The sequence below is a fragment of the Brachyhypopomus gauderio genome, chromosome 18, assembly GCF_052324685.1.
Source record: "Brachyhypopomus gauderio isolate BG-103 chromosome 18, BGAUD_0.2, whole genome shotgun sequence".
NCBI classification, from domain to species: domain Eukaryota; kingdom Metazoa; phylum Chordata; class Actinopteri; order Gymnotiformes; family Hypopomidae; genus Brachyhypopomus; species Brachyhypopomus gauderio.
In genome coordinates this window covers 4,809,296-4,831,121 of record NC_135228.1, presented here as the reverse complement: position 1 = coordinate 4,831,121, position 21,826 = coordinate 4,809,296, and the positions used below count along the sequence as shown (strand labels likewise).

Genomic DNA, 21,826 nt, shown 5'->3' with positions numbered 1-21,826 from the left:
TAACTGAATATTTAAATAAGTTATTGACTTTCTGATCAGTTCATTATAATTATCAGAGCCCTTGTCAACTTGAACACAGCTGAAACAAGTTTGCAGCACTTAAATAGGCCGGAAAAAGCTGGTGTCTCTCAGCAAGTGTTGCACACAAGTTCCTGAAGTTGTGTAATTTTCTTGCACATTGCTTAAAATGTGTGTGCTTAGTCTCAAACCGCAGGGTACAGAGACAAAGGAGTGGCCCAAATTGTGTAATGAGCTTTGGGTAATAGCACAAATAATGATGTTTTGGCTTCAGAGAGTCACATGGGAATATCAAGATTCTAAAGTGAATGTACTCATCAATGAACACTTTAAGGTACGTAACCTGATTTGCAGATATTGTTGGTGCACAAATGAGCTCTACAACATATCTGAGTAGCAAAACAAGTTGCCATACTTCTCTTGTTAGGGTTTTAATCCTGTCACCTACGATAACAGGCAGCTGTCTTAGGAGACACCAGTTCTGAATGGCCTGACCACTGAGCTTCTCACTCACTGAGTAAATCTCTGATTGTCTATTGGCAGCATCAGTTCATGAGTAAGCAAACTGTTTGACACACCGGTTTAGCTCTACAAAAGTAAAATATTTCACTTGTTTTACCAAGTAGTCAATGTACAACTGAAGATCAAATGCCACAATGCCTTCAAACAGGTCATGGCCAAGACAGGGAGGTAAGCCAGGCTGGCACACAAGGAAGTATTTCAGCTGGTTGAAAATTTTATCCCACACACACCACTGCCACTGCCTGCAAGTTCGTAAACATTGTTTTGGTAAGATGCTCTAGGTCGTTTAATACTTCTCTGTAGAGGTTTGGAGTTGAATGTGCCCCTATCTATTTCACAGTACCTGCAGAAATGCAGGCTCTAACAGTGTGGGATCCCAGGTTATCACCTACAATCGCCAGCAAGGCAGCTCTCTGTATTTTACCATCATTTAGAACAATGCCATTGTCTTCAAGATCTCTGAGATCATCAATCAGTGTTCTGAAAATGTGCTCTTGTCCAAAGTACTTAAAATGTAGCTCATTACAAAGAAGAACAAGTTGCAAGTGGTCTATATTTGACCTATTGTGAGGCAAAATATCACCTAGGAAAAATTTGACCAAAAAGCTTTTCTTTTGATGTGTATATGGTGCAAAACGTCTTTTCCCCCTGACCTCCTTGCAGAAAAATCCAGGAAAAGACCTAAAATGTGACTGGTTTGGAACTACAAAGTTACACAAAACAGCCAACTTGCCTGTCACATACCTTGCCATTGACTGGACTGGGCCCTTTTTGTCTTGGCTCCCTGCCCACAACCTGGATCTGCCCTACCCTGCCTGGCTGGCCTGACATTTCCTGCTGAGTTTAAATTGTTGCTCAGCATTGTTACAAGATTTTGAGCAGTGCTGATGATGTTTGCTAAAGGGACCTGACAAACAAACATTTTCATACCAAGAAAAGATGAATGAAATTTCTCCCATGTGCCGTGCCTCTGCAATTGCATAATTTTTGATGCGTGGACCCTCGTTCCAGTCACGACACGTCAAGTATAAATCTAGCTTGATTGAACCACAATATTGAAACTAGCATAACGTTAAAGCTATAGAGCTTTACACGAATAAGAGTATCATTGTCATTGAAGAAATCAGAAAATACATATTAGAGATTTCAATAAAATCATAAAAGTGATTGTGATATAATAATGCTAAGATTGAATCTAATGACTTTAACCAGTAATTAAAAAAAAATTCCATGTCATACCCCACATACATAAATTACAGTGTGTTTTGCCTCCCGAGCCCTCACCCCAGGTGAAGGGAAGTACGCCCAAGTGGAAAAGGAGGCTTTGGCAGTGATCTACGCTGTTAAGAAATTCCACCAGTTCGTATATGGGCACAAATTCACAATCAAGATGGATCACAAGCCCCTCCTTGGGTTGCTTGGGGAGCTGAAAAATATACAGCCCACAGCCTCAGCATGCCTGCAAAGGCACTCTTCCTCATGTAATATCAATACACCCTGACCTATAAACCGAGGGCGCTGATCGCGCACGCAGATGGGTTGAGTTGGCTGCCATTGTCCCATAATGCACCGGACCCCCCGACTCCCCCGGAGCTCGTGTGTCTGATGCAGCAGTTTCATACAGCGCCCATCACCAGTGGGCAGTTAAAGGATTGGACCCCTCGGGACCCCCTGTTGGCCCGAGTATTCCAATTTGTGACTGCGGGTCCCTGACCTGCCCAGCGAGTGAGTTGCTACCATATTTCAAGAGGTGTGATGAGCTCACTGTTGAAGATGGAGTTCTGTTATGGGGGCTCCAGGTCACAATTCCTCCCCGGGATCAGCAAGCCCTCATGGAAGAGCTACATGAGGCTCACCGTGGGACACCGCGGATTCTGATGTTGAGCTCCCAGAGGCGGACGGGTTTCCAGGCAGAGAGTTGGCGGAAACTGAGGACCGCGAGCCTGCTGTTGTGCCTTGGAGATCTTCTAGAGTGAGGAAGTTACCTTCTCGTTTAAATTTGTAGATGTAATTAGGGCGGAGGGCCTCAAGACGGGAGCATAATAATCCACCAGCCTCCCGTGAAAGTGTGGGCAATCTACCCCTCACTCTCAGTTAGTTCGAGTTCACGTGTTCCTTTTTGTAAGGAATGCCACCTGATCTCCACCTAACCAGCCTCACCTGACACTCATCACCACACCCCCTGTATCTCTACTTAAACGCCCACATTCCACTTCCTAGTCGCGAAGTATTGCCGACTCATGCCGCATACCAAGCCTTTCTATTACCTGTCTGCTTTCCTGTGTTCCGACCCTCGCTTACGTCCCCGACCTCGTCTCCTGCCTAGTCCCTCTGTACCTCCTGACTTCGGCTTCCCCGGTATGACCCTGGACCGTCCTGACCACGCCAAGACAACGCAGTTGTTACTAGTGCTCGTGATTCACCTGCCTGTGTTTGTACCAGCGTCTCATTTCAATAAAAGCGGTGTTCTTCCGCATTTGGATCCCTCTCTGCCTGTTCAATACGTTACACTTTTGTTTAGTAGTTGTAATTATATATAAAGAAAAGACTGGGGTTTCCTAGTTCGGACTATGGGGGGAGGGGTGTTGTGACTGCGAATTATTTTGGGGGTTTCGTCCCTGTGGTTGATGTTGTGGGAGTCACTCACTTCGTTCCTAGCACGTGTGAACATCACGGTGTTTCTCTTTATTTTTCCAAACTGAAATTAACATGACATCCGGGCCAAAGTGCCCCAGGTCACCACGCATGCACATTACGTGCACCCAACTCACTCATTCACTAGACACACACCGTTGTCTCATTTAGAAGAACAGGTTGAGAAGTTCACGTTACAACAGGTTTATTATCTATAATAAAGGTAACAGAAAAACTCAGGCACCAAGGCAGAACGAACACAACAGAATTAATGAAGTAAAGCAGATAGTCCTCAGACTAGCAGTCAGAGACGTAAGCAGAACTCTCCCAAGTAGCAAGGCGAGGTTGCAGGCTGAATGTGCATCACTGGACAGCGCAACCTGTGGGAATTTAAGAGGGCCTAACCCGATTAGTGGCAGGTGTCAGTATTCAGGTGATGGGGAATGCGAGAGTGTCCTGGGATGTGAGGGTACGCGCTGTGAAGCAGTGGGCATGTTGGTTTGTGAACGGGTGAGTGTGCGCGCCCTCTGGTGGCATTCGGGCCGACCCAGCGTGACAGAAACATCATTTGATGGGTTCTGAATTAATGTATTAGTATGTGAAAATACCTTTATTATGGAGTTGAACTGTGCTCTAATAATATGAACCTGTGACCACAGTCAACCACCTACAAATTTATCCTGCATTTAGAAAAATTATTTTATTCAAAAAATAATATATAATTAGCTGTTTCTTTACTATTTATTAATTGTTTAAATAATGCTGACTGCTAGGGGTGTGACGAGATCTCGTGTCACGAGATCTCGCGAGATGTAACTCTCGAGATGATATTTCTCGTAGCGTAAAAAATCTGTCATCAGCATATCTCACTTGAACAGAGGTAGCAGGGACAGAAAGACACACTTTGGCAAGTTGAGACAGCAAAGGATATCGGGAGCAGTGTGGGGATGCCAATAATCTTAAAAATGAACATGGCAGTGTAGTTGCAGCAAATTCAGTGACATACTTAGTCAGGCTCTGTTTGCACTATTTGCACTCTGTATTGACAGAGAAAAACTTTATTTTGCACATAATACAGTGAGTCCCCACTTAACGACGGGTCTGGTTAACGACGGACCAGAGTTACGGCTTTTTTTTTTTTGTGCAGTGTGCGAAGGAGCAGTGGCAGCACAGTGGAGTGTTGTGGAGTGTTGTGTATGATAAGCTGAGGCAGCGTAGCCTCCACCCCAGCCCATCTCAGCAATGCGATCGCTCTTTCTCATGCTGTACGCACGCACGAGAACATTGTTAGTTTTTTTTTTCTATACTGTATTTACGATCAAAGCGTATCTAAATCTAGGGTCACGCTTAACGACGAAAACTGCTTAACGATGGACATTTCTGTCTCTAACCAGAGACCGTATATATATATATATATATATATATATATATATATATATATATATATATATATATATATATATTGCATGTTAAGAGTTATAATAAAACATTTCAAAATGCATGTGTAACTCAGTTAAATAAAAGTCTGTTGTCCAGTCATATAATTTGTCATTTTAGTGTTCTTAAAATCTTGCCTCGTCTCGTTCTTGTGAACCCAATATCGTGTCTCGTCTTTTTTAATCCCATCCACATGCCTACGTTGATGTTTAGTAGTGTTGGTGAAGAAACGTCTGATTAGAAGATGGAGGGTTCTACTCCAGTCCAGACCAACATCACAAATCAGACCAACATCACAGCTCAGACAGGAGGGAACGTCTGTGCTCCTCAGTTCCACGGGAATCAGTTTAATGCACCATTGACAGTGAACATTACATATGGAGGTAAGGAATGAATCTGAAATGTCGAGATGATCAGAGATCAAATAAATATTTATTTATAATTACTGGGTTTATACATATGAAGGTCATGAATACAATTTTTACAGTTGTAAATCTTCTAAGATCATCACCTGTTTGGTATCACTGATTAATCAGGCTCCTGATGATAATTTTACAAAATATCTGATTTTGTCCAAGTGGACCTGGAAGAATTGAAGGCCCAGGGTGGTCACAAATTTAATTTGATTTAGAGTTGACTGTAATGTCCGGGAGCTGGGAGGCAAACACAATAGCTGAGAAGAACACATTTTATTTCCGGGGTTAACCTCTGGAAGCCCAGCTGTGCTGACAGGGAGAGGAGAGGGGTGGGAAGACATTATGAACAAAATAACTAAACCCACGATGGAGAGCTTAAAACACAACAGGAAAACAGTTGTACGCTAAACAGACACTCGAAGAACATAAGAATACAAAACAACAACAAGACAAGAAACCAACAACTGCTAAGACAGACTAGACATAAGGAATAAAAAACACTTGATACTACGAACACTAAACCCTAAACACTAAACAGAAAAATGAGCAATGAAACATACTCAAAAAAACATGGACTAGGGCTCAATCATAGAACACGGACACATGCACTAGCGCTAACTAGAACATAGAACAACACGGACACACACTAGCACTAACCAGAACATGGAAAAATATGGACACATGCACTAACCAGGCTGTGAGTGAGCACAAGAGTCTCAGATTTACACGAACACGAGACCAAGTAAACTTACACCAAATTATACATGATAATAAAGACATAGACCTACAAGGAAAGATTCAATCATGCACAGAATATAAACCCAACTACTCAAGGATAAACCAGGAACAGCTGACAAAACTCAACATAGGGCAGGGAAAACAGAAGACATGACAAACAGAAGGAAAACTAAGGCAACTAAAACATCAGAACTAAGGGAACACGCACCACACAGGGGTAGAGGGCGGGGCCAGACGTGACACATTAAAGGACCACACAGGGGTAGAGGGCAGGGCCAGATGTGACTGATTCTTTTCATTCATTTTGTTAATTAACCAATAAACTATTAACACATTTTTAAAGCATTCTTACTATGCATTTCCCCCACACCTGCCCCATTCCTTATATAAACACATTGTATATAGATTATAGTATATAAAAACAAATGAACACAACAGTCTTCACAGTTGCAAATCCTCTTTATACAAAATTAATTATGTGAATAAAGGATGTTCCACTGTTCTCTCTACCAGTTCAGGAAAAGCCCAGTTCCAGCACCATCCCAGTTCAGACTGGAGGATCTTCAGGGATTCCTGCACTCAGTGAAGGTCTGTTTATACATGTAATGTTTGAGCAAGGTAGGCTGGACACAAGTGTGGACTCTGAAGTAGTTTAATAAAACAACTAACACTACACAGAATATACTAACATAAAACAAATACAAACCAAACAGTAACCAAATACACCAACTAACACAAAAAGAGACCATTAATTAGTGGCCAAACTCGAAACGCGAAATCGAACTGAATCGATTCATTTGAATCACGGTGTTCCAAAACACGGTGTTTCGAAGTCTGTATCAAAGGGGGAAAGTCAAGTGACTGTTCCAAAAACGGGTTTTGTTACGTCATGCAGTTTCGAAACGTTTCGAATCTTTTCCCGTTTTAGTCCGCACTTAAGTTCAAGCAGCTGGTCTGAGATCAGAATGTTTACTAATTACTTGTAATCAGTTGTGATTACAACTGATTACTTGTAATGTTTAATAAATAAAAGATTAAACAAGCTATATCAAACTAACAGTGTATCATAATGAAAAATACATCTTAATAACATCATTAAAACGACTGTTTTCATGACTAAAATTTATTTAGGAACACAATGTGGGAATATTTCATGTCATTTTTCATTTAAAAACACATTACTTCTATTTCTGTTAAGAAGTTGTGGATTTAGGCCCACTAGATGTATGTCATTGTGGCGTGTGATGATTCGAACGTTTCACAAGATCGAATCATTTTCCGAATCAATTGGTTCATTTGATTTGATCTCCCAAAAGTCCCACTTTTACCATCACTACCATTAATACACAGAACAGGGAAGACATAAAGGCATTAAGACATGGACCAGCAAGATTACAAATAGTATCAAAACTAGTGGAACTTACAATAACCCACAAAACAAAAGACTAAACACAGGACAAATACACAGACTAAAACACAGAACCAACCGAGACACACCTGAAAACAATGAGGAGGGGGCGGGGTACAAGGTGGGGTATGAAGTCAGACACAATAAGAGATTTCAAAATAAAAGCACACAAAGAAGAGGGGTTGCCGTGGGGACCATGACAACACACATCACTGAGTATGTACTGAAGATCACATCTGAATGTACACATCACTGATTATGTACTGAAGATCACATCTGAATATACGCATCACTGATTATGTACTGAAGATCACATCTGAATATGAAATGATTTACTGAAGAAGATACAGTCACACAGGACAGTTACAAGTACGCAGTGGACACTGCCAGTCACCCAGCACAGGAAATACATACAGTGTCTAACAGAGGTCCATTGTCAGCTGTACAAGCAATTGTACTATATATTATATACACACTATATATGACTGAAGCAGTCAGATGGGGGCGTGGTCACAATTAAGGCTGAACGATTTTGGAAAATAATCTAATTGCAATTTTTTATCTATAAATTGCGATTGTGATTTAAAATCGCACTATTTTCCCACTGTTTTCAGGAAACTCTGTTTCGGCATTTTTTATACAGCTCAGATACAGGGTTGCAAACTTTTCAAGATCGCTTGGAGTGAGACTTGAACCTGGAGTGGGTGGCGAACGTAATTTGTTGTTATGGGGGGGGGGGGGGTAAAATGGACTAAATTTAAGTATCATTATTATAGCGTGATCGATCGATCGCCTGTGGTTGGCGCCAGAGTGAACTAGTAACTTTTCAGTCTAAGCCAATGCGTGAGAGTTGGCAACCCTGCAGGTATAGCAACTTGGCTAAAATATGTGCGTATGGGCATTTGGTAGCGCCTATCCAGTGTGTTTAACAAAGCCATGAAGCCGGGCTTGTTCACTGTATTAACGGACATCATGTCTTTCACTATGAACTCCGTTACTGCCCAAGTTATTTTAGCGTGCCGCTTCAAATTATATCCATAAGGAGTTACACTTTCAAACGGTTCGGTCAGTGAACCCTGTCTGCTAGACCGCGGTCAAGCTATCCGCGCTTTTGCAATTCATCCGTGCTTTAAATCTTATTGCGCCTATATGCGTGATTTTACGGTATTTCGCTGCTCACCGCATACTAAAGCTGTATAAGCGCAGAGAAACACTTTTGCGTATTTGAAGATGGAGCACTGGTCGTTGGCATTTTAGCCTTACAAATATCATACGAGACTTTGTGGTGGTTTTTTTAATGCTGAAGAAGGTTTGTAGTGTTACCTCGCGTCGTAGCAACAGTAGCAAGGCACGTTTTGCAGGGTACCTGACGTTGAGCAGCATCTTTTTAAAAGCCAAAGTAATTTCACATAACTGATGTGCTGCCCCTCTTTGGTATTAGACTTTCAGTTGTGTCAGCTTCTGTCGAGCCTGAAGCCATTGTGCAACAAGTTAAAGTGCGCTGTGTTCACTTCTCCACCTCCCTGCCTCCTGCTCGGGTTTGCTCCGTTCGTCCTCGGCTCGGCTCGGCTCGCTCCCAAGTCACGTGACCAGTTTAAATCGCAGCCTGTGTGATTAGAGAATCGCGTTTTAAAATATCGCGAGATTATCGCAAATGCAATTAATCGTTCAGCCCTAGTCACAATGGAGACAGGGTGCCATGACAACACAAGTCAAGACTAAGCACTAGGTCGACACTTTTCCAACAATGAGGAATCATTTGTTGTATTTCCACCAATAAAAAGGTTCTGGAACTGTAGATGTTTGATCCCAGCTGGGCGTGGAGAATGATTACAATTTTACAGGATTAAATTTGTCCTCCACATTTACCCATCTGTGCAGTCAGAACACACACACACACACACACACACACACGGTGCACGCACACACACACACACTAATGATTACTAGGGAGCTGTGGTGGACGCACACACACACATACCAGTGATTACTAGGGGGCTGTGGTGCACATATGTCCAGAGTGGTGGGTAGCCCTAGCCTGGTATCCAGGGAGCAATTGGGGTTAGGTGCTTTGCTCAAGTCATGGTGTCAGGCCTGAGAATCGAACCCACAACCCTCCAGTCACAAGACCAGTTCCCTAACCACCAGACCATGACCATATAGATTATTGATCTTGATGTTAAATAAATCTATTTTTACTATTTACTATCAGCATATCTGAGGGTGGCGTAGTTCATGTGGGTTTAGTGCAAACTGAATAAAGGTGTTTTAAAGGTGGGCCAGAGACAATGTCTGTCATGCTGCGGAGCCCACCTGCTGGCCATCTCCAGCCATAGCGGCAGTATTTCATGTCCTGTTGTTATGGTGTTTTGTTCGTCCCTCAGGTGGGCGTGGCCTATTAGCATCCTACCACCTGAGGGTTGTTGGTCTGTCTATATATGTTTTGTCTTTGTACCAGTTAACTGCTGGTTATTTGGATTATGCCATGTGTTTTTCACTTATCCTTTAAATCCTCCATTTTCCCTGAGACTGAAGTTATCACTTTGTTCTTTTTTTTGCACTCCCTTGCCCTCACAATAACCAAATAAAATCATGTGTTTCTGTTGTTTTAGAGATGATCTCTGGATATCAGCAAAAGCTCAAACACAAACTACTGGAGAAATATAAAAAAATTAATGAAGGACTCTCAGATCATGGAAGCTCAACCCTTCTGAATAAGATCTTCACAGAGCTCTACATCACAGAGGGAGGGAGTGGAGAGGTCAATATTGAACATGAGGTGAGACAGATTGAGACAGCATCCAGGAGACCAACAACACAGGAGACACCCATCAAATGTAATGACCTCTTTAAAGACAAACACATCAGAACAGTGCTGACTAAAGGAGTTGCTGGAATTGGGAAAACAGTCTCTGTGCAAAAGTTCATTCTGGACTGGGCTGAAGGAATAGCCAATCAGGATGTCCTCTTCATATTTCCACTTCCTTTTAGGGAGCTGAATTTGATAAAGAAGGAAAATAAACTGATAGATTTGCTTGGTCACTTTTTCCCAGAAACAAAAACATTACAGTTAATAGACTGTGATGCTTATAAAGTCATTTTTATCTTTGATGGTCTGGATGAGTGTCGACTTCCTCTAGATTTCCAGAACAATGAGAGCTTATCGGACATAACGGAGTCGACCTCAGTGGATGTGCTGCTGACAAACCTCATCAAGGGTAATCTGCTTTCCTCTGCTCTCCTCTGGATAACCTCTCGACCAGCAGCAACCAATCAGATCCCTCCTGAGTGTGTTGACCTGGTAACAGAGGTACGAGGGTTTAGTGATTTTCAGAAAGAGGAGTACTTCAGGAAGAGAATCAGTGATCAGATCCTGGCCAATAGAATCATCTCACACATGAAGTCATCAAGAAGTCTCTACATCATGTGCCACATTCCAGTCTTCTGTTGGATTGCAGCCACTGTTCTAGAGAGAATGTTGGGTGAAGCAGAGAGTGTTGAGATCCCCAAGACTCTGACTCAGATGTTCACACACTTCCTGATCTTTCACATCAAACACAAGGACAGAAAGTATCATGGAAAAACTGACACTGATTTTCACCAGACTAGAAATATTGTTCTGGCACTGGGAAAACTGGCTTTCCAGCAGCTGGAAAATGGCAAACTGATCTTTTATGAGAAAGAACTGAGAGAGTGTGGCATTGATGTCAAAAACGTGTCAGAGTACTCAGGAGTGTGTACCCAGATCTTCAGAAAGGAGGATCTGCTGGACCTGGGGAAGGTGTTCAGCTTTGTACATCTGAGTGTTCAGGAGTTTCTGGCTGCTTTATATGTATTTCTCTCCTTCATCTCCAACAACACAAATGTACTGGAACAGAAAAAGAAAACACTCTTTAAAAGATCAACAATGTCTGACTTCCTTAAGAACGCAGTGAACAAGGCCTTACAAAGTGAGAATGGATATCTGGACCTTTTCCTCCGCTTCCTTCTGGGTCTCTCACTGGAGTCCAATCAGACTCTCTTACGAGGTCTACTGACACAGACAGGAAGCAGCTCTCACAGCACAGAGGAAACAGTCAAGTACATCAAGAAGAAGATCAGGGAGAATCCCTCTCCAGAGAAATCTATCAATCTGTTCCACTGTCTGAATGAACTCAATGATCATTCTCTAGTGCAGGAAGTCCAAACATACCTGAACAGAGGACGTGACCGTCATCGCCGTGGAGCCAGACTCTCTCCTGCTCAGTGGTCAGCTCTGGTGTTTGTATTACTAAACGCAGAAGAGGAGCTGGATGAGTTTGACCTGAGTAAATATGACAAATCAGAGAAATGTCTTCTGAGACTGCTTCCAGTGGTCACAGCATCCAGAAAAGCTGAGTGAGTATTTTCATTCATAAACACATTACACCACTGGGGGAAGTTTCCCAAAATCATCATTGAATCAGTACAAAATCAAGACTAAGAACATTGTTAACTGCAAAAAAAAATTATAACACCTCTCTCTTTCTCTCTCTCTCTCTCTCTCTCTCTCACACACACACACACACACACACACACACACACACACACACACACACACACACACACACACACACACACTCAGATGTCCACTGTATCTCATTGTAGGGAGTTTCTGCACTGGGTTATTGATCCCTCCCACCAACAATCGAAACAGCCGAGTTAGAATTAAAAATGTGTTGGTGTAAATTCTTTCTCTGCACAGTCCAGCATGAGTCATGAATATGCATAACCAATTTAATACAATTGCTGACTTTAGCGTCTACATTACATGATGTTATCTGAAGAACAGCAATTCACAAACATTTCATGTAACACAAGTGTTACAACTATTCAATCCGTCCCCTCTGTAATTCTTACCTTTCTAATTTTAACTTCGTTGTAGTGTTGTTAGACAGAAAGGTAAGAATTACTGAGTGGATGGATTGAGAGGTAACAACAACATTGATTAGCATAACACAACTGCACAATATAACTGGTTATATGCAGTGATGGCTAAGTTACCTTGAAAAAGTAATCCGATTACTGATTACTCCTTTTAAAAGTAACTTAGTTACGTTACTGATTACTTGATTTTAAAAGTAACTACGTTAGATTACAAGTTACTTTAGTATTTACATTCAGCAGCAAAATTAATTTTTCCAATACTCACTTTATTGGAAGTGCATTTTTAACAGTAACAATGTATTGAAGCAGGTTCGGTAACCGAGGCAGAAACTGCTTAATCCAAAAATCCAGAGGAGGGAAACTTTATTGATAACGCAACCCTGGCGCGCGCAGGCCCCGCCCCCCCAGTGTCACTTAAAGGGCAAGACTCGCCGTGAGGAGTAGTAGTCGCTACAGTATCTCCTGACATTACGTTTGTGTAGCTGCGCGTTATTATTTGTAAATTTATTTGTAAATGTAATACAAGCGAACTGTTCAGTCAGACAGCTATTTGTTGTGAAACGAAATACCATTACAATTTCAAGCATTTTAAAGTAGGCTACATTAGTCAAAATTCCAGCGCTTTTCAAACGTGGAACACAAAGCAACATTAAAATTCATCAGGTAAATGTTCCTTCCCCTGTTTTTGAGGGGTGTTTCTTTATACTACCACATATAGTTTCAGAGACCACTGCAAAAAATGTGACGCGCCAAGTATAAACGTCTCTGCCGTTCGCGTAGGTTTGCGCAAGATGTGCGGAGTCGCACACTATGGTTACTTGCAAAAGTATTTATCCAGCCTTAACTGATACACGGTGGAATGATACGACGACCACTGTTGTGTCATCTGCAAATTTGATGATGTGATTTGTTTCAAATCTGGCACAGCAGTCGTGGGTCATCAGCGTGAACAGCAGGGGAGATAGCACACATCCTTGCGGGACCCCGGTGTTTATGATGGTGGTCGCTGAGGAGTTATTTCCAACTCTGACTGTCTGTGGTCTATAACTCCACATTATAGTGTTAAACATTATATATCAGGATACGTATTGTAAAATATATATATATATATATATATATATATATATATATATATATATATATATATATATATATATATATATATATATATATATAATTAATTGGGCTGAGCCCCGGATCTTTACATACCCAGGCAACGCCCCTGGGCCAGCCCAATGTGATTTGCACTTGATGTCTCGGCCAATTAGCAGTTTTAGTTATTGTCTAACTGCGTTACTATGACGACACGGCATATGACGTCACATTGCAGGAGACCTACAAAAGTCGCCACAGACCGCGTTTAAACCACAGATCATCACTGAAGTTGAAGTAGCTACTACAGTGTTTCAGCTTTATATTGTGCGAGTAAAAGAGTGACTATTCCAAGTGATCGTCTTTAAACAAATGATGAGGGTAAGTTCATGTTCCTTTGAGCTGGTTCCATAATCTCACTTTAGTCCGAGTAAGTTCGAGAGAGCCTAGCTCACAACACAATGCAACATTAAAATTCATCAGGTAAATGTTCCTTCCCCTGTTTTTGAGGGGTGTTTCTTTATACTACCACATATCGTTTCGAACAACACTGCAAAGAACGTGAAGTGACGGAGGTTCGCGCGAGGTGTGCGCGCTATGGTCAAGGGAAAGTATCCAGCCTTAACTGATACACGGCTGATCGTTTCATGTTTCAGTTTAGTTCATGGCCTCACAAACCATGAGACGAGAGTGTTGTAGAAAATTTATAAATAAAACATTTGCAACTAAATGTTGGTTTTATTATAAGAAATAAATTACATTACAAATACAGTAATCCCTCCTTTATCGCATTCTGGAGATTCCAGAATTACACGCAATAACCAAAAATAGAAACTGTATATTTTATTTAAGTATATACACAATACTAAGGCTTTATAAACCCTCCCCACACCTTTACATAAACCTTTTGTCAGAGCGGGAGATGTAGGAGACAGAATCCCCCGCGGATTTCTTAAGGTGACAGACCCAAGCGCCTTGTCCATGCACTGAACAATCATACACATGCGAGAAAACAAAGCCACGTCACGCTGTATCTTCAGTGCCGACGCCGTGGGAGAACTGAAAGTAATCGCGGAGAAACTCGATGTGTATAACAGGGGATAACAGAAAACAATCACGGAAATACTCAACGTGTATAACGGGGGAGAACAGAACACAATCGCGGAAATACTCAACGCGTAAAGAACAAGCAAAAAACCAAAGAGAAACAAAGGATGCCAGGGGAAGAGGCTGGCTGGCCGGCAAACGCCGCGAAGAACAAAAAAACCTTCCCAAAAACCAAAACCAAATGGATAGGAAGAATAACAGCGGGAGGAAAACTTGAGAGAGGCCAGGGAGCAGCGCAGGAGGCAAGTACTCGAATAGACAGTGAAATAAACAAAACAACTGAAACAATCAAGTGTCAGGGTGGCGAAACATCGTGAACAGACAATTGCGAAAAAGGGCTGGAGCTTGACGACATAAAACAGACAACTCAGTGGTGAGGCACTGCGTCTGTCGTCCTTATAAACCCAGGATGACAGGTGCATGCCATCACCACTGATTAGCCTGAGGCATAAAACACAGGGTGCACCCGGAGGGACGGAGGAAGGGACAGGCGGTAAGACATGGGGTTGATCCGCCGCTCAACCTTAAAGGGGCCCAGAAAGCGCTGTGTCAGCTTCTGGGTCCCACCGTGAACCGGCAAGTCCCTGGATGACAGCCACACCCATTGCCCAGGAAGGAAAGACAGGGCCGGAAGGCGATGCCTATCCGCACAGCTATCGATTAGAGGAGGCCAGACACTAGAGTGTCTATTCAAGGTCCTGGTTGATCCGCTCCGTCTGGCCGTTGCTCCGGGGGTAAAACCCAGAGGAGAGGCAGACCCTGGCACCCAGGAGCTTGAGGAAAGCACCCCAAAAATGGCTTGTGAACTGTGGTCCGCAGTCAGAAACCACATCCACCGGGAAACCGTGAGCACGAACCACGTGCTGCAGGAAGACGGTAGCTGTCTCATGAGCGGGGGGGAGTTTCTGCAGGGCTACAAACTTAGCGGACTTGGAAAAGCGATCCTCAATGACAAGGATTATCGTGTCACGAAGTCCATGGAAAGGTGCGACCACGGACGTGAAGGGACCGGAAGCGGGTGGAGCAGCCCTGTGGGCTTGGTTCATGGGCATTTCCCATGGGCGCACACAGCGCAAGCAGCCACAAAGCTGCCCACAGATTGTTCCATGTTGGGCCACCAAAAGCGACGCCTGAGTAACTCAAGGGTGCACCGAGTACCCGAAAGGGCGGCGAACGGTGAGGTGTGTGCCCATTTCATAACCTGCCCATGCACACGGGCCGGAACGTAGTGCCGTCCTACCGGACCACCCCCAGGATCGGGTTCCCTAATCAAGGCCAGTTTAACGGTGGTCTCAATGTCCCACTGGACAGGTGCCACGATCTTTGTGGGGGGAATCACAGTCTCGGGGGTGGAGAGAACAGAGGACGGTTCCCACAGGCAAGAGAGAGCATCAGGTTTGGTGTTCTTAGACCCGGATCGGTAGGACAAGGTGAAACTGAATCTCTCAAAGAAGAGCGACCACCTAGCCTGCCTCGGGTTGAGCCTTTTAGCCTGCTGGAGGTATGCCAAATTCTTCTGTTCGGTCCAGACCACAAAAGGGTGTTTGGCACCCTCCAGCCAATGCTGCCACTCTTCAAGGGCCAATTTGACGTCCAAGAGTTCTTTATCGCCCACGTTGTAATTGCGCTCAGGCGGGGTGAGACGATGAGAGTAATAGGCGCAGGGGTGTAGTTTAGGGGGACTTCCTGACCGTTGAGACAGGATGGCCCCCACCCCTTCCTCAGAGGCATCGACTTTCACAACAAAGGGGAGGTCGGGATCCGGCATATGGAGCACGGGGGCAGAAACGAACCGTCCCTTGAGGTTGTCAAACACGGGCCTGGGCCTGGGAGGTCCAACTGAAACCCCTAAGGCAGGGCTATTGAACTGGCGGGCCCGCGGCCCGTCTACCCGCGAAGAAAAATTAAAGCCTGGTTTATACTTGACGCGGCGCGAGGGTCCGCGCGGTGAAAATGACATAATCGCTGTGGTTCCGCCCAAAATAATTAGCTTTTAATCACATTATTTAATGGTGGTTTTTTTCAAAACGCCCAATCTTAACGTCTTCACGTTAACGTAATACAAGAGAACTGTTCAGTCAGACAGATATTTGTTGTGAAACGAAGTAGTTACAATTTCAAACATTTTCAAGTACTTTAGTCTAAGTTCCAGCACTTTCAAACCTGAAACACAAAGCAACATTAAATTTCGTCATAAATGTTCATTCCCTTGTTGTTGAGGGGTGTTTCTTTATACTACCACATATCGTTTCGGAGAACACTGCACGCAGATTTTGACGAATTATGATGAATTTTAATGTTGCTTTGTGTTTCAGGTTTGAAAAGTACTTTAAAATGCTTGAAATTGTCGTTTTCAATTTATCGTTCTCTTGTATTACGTTAATACGAGCCTCTTCTAATTCCCGGACGAAACATGAGAGAATGTGAAGACGTTGGGCGTTTTGAAAATAACCACCATTAAATAATGTGATTAAAAGCGAATTATTTAGAATCATTTTGAGTATATGTATAAATATTTAACTTATTTAAGTTTACCGTGCTGGGAAATATTGAACTGGACCTTGAAAGTGACGTACAAGTGCTTTAATTCCACCTTAAAAAGGTGTATGAACCCTGCAAACACGACTTTGTTCATTGCGCTGAGGCGCGGCGCGCGAGGTGCATGACCTCGCGAATCAACAGCGTGCGAAGCCCTTGCGCACAGGCGGAGCTACAGCGATTATGTAATTTTCGCCGCACGGATGCTCGCGCCTCGTCAAGTATAATTAGCCAGGCTTTACGTTCGCCCCCCCAACCCCCCCTTCAACAAATTACGTCCCCCCCCCCATCAACAAATTTCTGGACCACAGGTCAGAGCTCTCTGCCAAATCTGGCCCGCAGATAAATATAGTTGAATAGCCCTGCCCTAAGGGTTTAACTGGTGAGAGCAGAGAGGGGGGCCACCACAGAACCGTAATTCTTAATGAACCGGCGGTAGAAGTTGGCGAACCCCAAGAAGCGCTGCACCTGACGGACCGACGTGGGCACAGGCCAGGAGGTTTCGGCTTTGATCTTAGCCGGGTCCATGGCCAACTTGCCCTTGGAGACACGGAAACCGAGGAACGAGACCTCTTCCGTGTGGAATGATGACTTCTCCAGTTTGACATATAGGTGGTTCTCCAGCATCAACTGGGGAACCCTCTTGACGTGCCCTATGTGTTCATCGAGTGACCGACTATAAATCAATATGTCATCGAGGTAGACAAACACGTAGTGGTCCAAGGTCTCCCTCAAGACCTCGTTAATGTACCGCTGGAAGACGGCTGGGGCATTCATGAGCCCAAACGGCATTACAAGGTACTCGTAGTGACCGGACGGGGTAATAAAAGCAGTTTTCCATTTGACCCCCTCATGTACTCTGATGAGATTGTACGCACTGCCAAGTCCAGCTGGGTAAAGTCCAGCATGAGGGGTAAAGGGTGCCTATCTTTCACCGTAATTTTGTTGAGCCCCCGCTAATCAATGCATGGCCGTAACACCTTTCTGACACCTTTCCTATTCACTTAATAACCATTCCCACACTGTTCTGTGCATGTGTGCTTGTCCAGCGAGCAGTCGTGTTGTACAATCTCATGTAAGCGAGTAGCATCTCATGCAAGCGATGCTGGTTCTCGTTTCTGAGAGGAAATATGCACTATTTATTGTAATTCGTACTATTTTATTATTTATAACATTCCTTGTTAATTGTTAGAATTGATACTTATTATAAAATACGAATTTTCTGCCGATCGAATTCCGCAGACAACCAGCGAAAAAGTGAAGCGAATGAATTATTTTCCCCATTAATATCTTATAAAAACCCGTGAAAGAAAAAGCTGACCCGTGAAAAGCTAAAGCCTGAAGTGGTGTGGGATCACTGTAACATAATACAAAAAATAAGTATGAACAAAATAAATATTAAATTAAGAGTAAAATTAATATAAAAACTGTACAATCCGAAGAAAATATCAACTTAAATGTGCAATCAAAAAGAAATGTGCATCACGTCCTCAGCAACAGTTCTCTGGGTGGCAGCACGAATGGGAATCGCAGTGACAGTACGTTCAGTGAACGAATCAGAGAGGGAACGAGAGCCCTCAGTTCATGAACGAATCAGAGAGTGAATGAATGAATGTTCAATTTATATAGCGCCTTTCTAGGTACTCAAGGTCGCTTTACAATTTTAACACAACTGTTACACTACCATTCACACACCGGCGAGAAGCGGCAGCCAATTGCGCACAGCGTACTCTCTACCGGGATCCACAGCTAATTTTGGACACTTGAACAAACCGCAGTGCGCGAGCATGTTGACCGCTGTAGTGTGAAGGTTCCGCACGCGATTTTCCCGCTCTGAGATCTGTGTGTGTGTGTGTGTGCAAGTGTAGTGTGTGTGTGTGAGAGATATATTTGTATCCACTTTAATATCATGATTTACATACACACATTTTCTTACTCGTTCACTCTCTACAAACACACACACACACACATCGCTGAATGCCTGTCCTGAATACACACAGTGTCTGTTTTTGTGTTCACATATGTGTTGATGTGTAAGTGCTGCTGATCTCACCGGTGCCATCTTACATCTACAGCACCAAATTACATCTTACATGCACACACCTGACTGTTTCTTTCAGTATCTCACACACACATGGTGGTAGTGTTCATTTGGTGGTACTTCATTTCAGCTTTGTGTGTTATGGCTGTGTTGGGCTGTAAGTGAGGAGTTTTTCTCCTTCTCTACAGTCTGTCTAACTGCAGTATTAGAGAGGAAGGCTGTGCTGCTCTGTGTTCAGCTCTGATGTCAAACCCCTCATCACACCTAAGAGAACTGAATCTGAACAACAATGAACCAGGAGACTCAGGAATGAAGCAGCTCTCTGTTCTACTGGAGGATCCACACTGTAAACTGGAGAAACTAGAGTGAATTACTGACTTATTGACTCTTTATACACACACACACACATCACTGTATATCTCTCCTGAATACACACAGTGTCTGTTTTTGTGTTCACGTGTGTGTTGATGTGTAAGTGTGAGGTGTTTTTCTCCTTCTCTCTACAGTCTGTCTTGGTGCAGTATTAGAGAGGAAGGCTGTGCTGCTCTGTGTTCCGCTCTGAGGTCAAACCCGTCATCACACCTGAGAGAGCTGAATCTGAACCACAATGAACCAGGAGACTCAGGAATGAAGCAGCTCTCTGCTCTACTGGAGGATCCACATTGTACACTGGAGAAACTAGTGTGAGTTTGTAAGGAACAAGGACTAGGAGAAGGAAACAATTGCTGCTGAAAGTCAGATTTATTGAAAGGAACATGAGTAGCCTCCTGTCTCCTAACGTTGGATCGCTCGTGAACAGCGAGGCATTGTCTTCACATGAACACACACAGAGTTACAAGGCAACTAAACACTTGCCAATGCAACCGACAAAGACCGTAAAGTAAAACATAAGTATAACAGACTAACCAAATACACCTTCCGGGCATGACAGAAAATACACAAAGGCATATGGGATGTAACAAACGCTAGTAAGCAAACAGAAGCACACTCAACACAAAAAACGCAATTAACCGGACTAACACAAAACAGAATAAGCATAAACCTGATGAAAGTAAAAGAATTTACAAAAGTACGATCAGAGAGAAGACTAAGAGCAGACCCGATAAAGAACACAGAGAACAGAATATACAAACAGTAAATTAACAAAACTGACTTACAAAGAAGGACAGGGCACACGGGAATATAAACCAAACACATCATGAAGTTAAACCTAAAATAGCTGATCAGGACTAATAATGGGCAGAGGAAACAAGGAGCCTGACAGGGGAACACTACGGATATTCAAATGAAAACGAAACTAAGGGAACATGAAGGCATAGCATGAGATGGGGCGGAGTAGACGTTACAGTTACTGACTTCTTGACTCTTTATACACACATCACTGCATGTCTGTCCTGAACAGAGTTGGAAAGAGTACTGAAATATTGTAAACTTTACTTTGCCTAAATTCTACTAAGATTAAAAGTAAAATTACCTATCTCAAAATTTACTCGAGTAAAAGTACAAAATTATTTCATTTAAAATGTAATTTGAGTACAAGTTACTTAGTTACTTTCAGTTATTTAATGCAGAAAAGGATGAGTCATTAATCAAATTCAGCACAAGTTGTTTTAATCGATTTCAAAGCGTATTTAAGTGCACATCCACACTTGCAAAAGATCAGCTGGGCTCAGGAACATACTTCCTCACAGCACAAGGACAATCACAACCTGTACCATAAAGTGCCACGCATGTAACGTTGGGTGTACCAAAAAGTACACAAACGCAAAGAGCAAAATGTGTGCTGGCGTCCACACACACATAAGCAGCAAAACCAACCACACGAGACACGGAATAAACTCAACGTGTAGAAAGTAAACTCAACCGCAAAACACACGGGAGAAAAATGCAACAGAAAAGACGCTGAGAAAACTCAACGCTAGAAAACGAAACTTAGGACGTCAGGGGAAGTAACTGGCAGCAGGCAGAACGCCGCGACAAAACAAAAACCCTTCCCAAAATAGGAAGATATAAAGCAGGGGGAAAACTTGAGGTAGGCTACACTGTAAAAAATGTTTGTTGAATTTACGGTAATAAACTATAAAATAGCAACAGTAAAAGATCATAAAGTAGAAAACAGTATATCACAGTAACAGATGCAATAGTTTACTTTAAAAAAATAAACAGTATATAAAATTAATTTTTACAGTCATAATATGTAGAAAGCACACATTTTTAATGTTAATTTCAATATTTTAGGTAAAATATATTGGAAAATTCCGTAATGTAGTAAACAAGGAATTACCCTAAAAAATATTCAGTCTAAATTACAGATTTTGCTGATGAGTAGCCTACATTTCAATTTACAGTGAAAACCATTCATCAATCAGCAAAATCGCACCTTGATTTCTACAGAAAGAAAATGCTAAAAATATGGCCAGTGGTGAAAGGTAAAGCATGTTGAAATATAGGACAATGTACTGCCATTTTAGAAATTGTCTTTGTAAATATGGGTCAAATATTTATACATATAAGGAATACCGTGTTTTCTGGTGCACTTAAAAGTATTCGATATTCAAGTCTTGTGTTATCATTGCTGCCTTCAGTCGAATGGTGACTGTAGAGATGCTTCTCCCGCTGTTCTTTAATCAATTACGTTTTACGTAATGTTCTCTGGTTAGTTTATCGCTGCCAGCGTACACATTACGTATCTGTGTCAGGGACAGATTTTTTTCAGTGCACATACAAGGCGCACTGCTGATTTTTGAGAAAATGTAAGGCTTTTCTGCTTAAAGTCTGTAAAACTGTGTAGCGTCGGTCCACTGGGGGCGGCGCTACTTCCCATGAGCCCCCGTGGCTCCGTTATTGATACGCGTTATGTGTAAGTGTTATGACATGCTGTTGTTGATTATGTATTTAATTATATGTTTTGTTAGTTTAAGTCTCCCTGTATTAGTTTATGTAGTTGTACATTGTCTGAGTCTACCTACC

General features: G+C 42.7%; 1 protein-coding gene across 4 annotated transcripts in view; it reads left to right on the top strand.

The window, feature by feature from the left end:
* The first annotated feature begins 217 nt into the window (after positions 1-217).
* The window catches only part of LOC143482197 (NACHT, LRR and PYD domains-containing protein 3-like), a 70,154-nt gene continuing 48,545 nt past the window's right edge, over positions 218-21,826 (top strand). For 3 of the 4 annotated variants that reach the window (XM_076980483.1, XM_076980484.1, XM_076980485.1), the window contains exons 1-6: positions 222-352; positions 4,825-4,994; positions 6,279-6,353; positions 9,786-11,550; positions 19,045-19,221; positions 19,363-19,539. In XM_076980483.1, coding sequence (XP_076836598.1) covers positions 4,856-4,994; positions 6,279-6,353; positions 9,786-11,550; positions 19,045-19,221; positions 19,363-19,539 — 2,333 coding nt within the window. In that variant the 5' untranslated portion in view covers positions 222-352; positions 4,825-4,855. Of the gene's footprint in view, positions 353-4,824; positions 4,995-6,278; positions 6,354-9,785; positions 11,551-19,044; positions 19,222-19,362; positions 19,540-21,826 lie in introns of all 4 variants that reach the window. The other variant, XM_076980482.1, reaches the window with a different exon arrangement.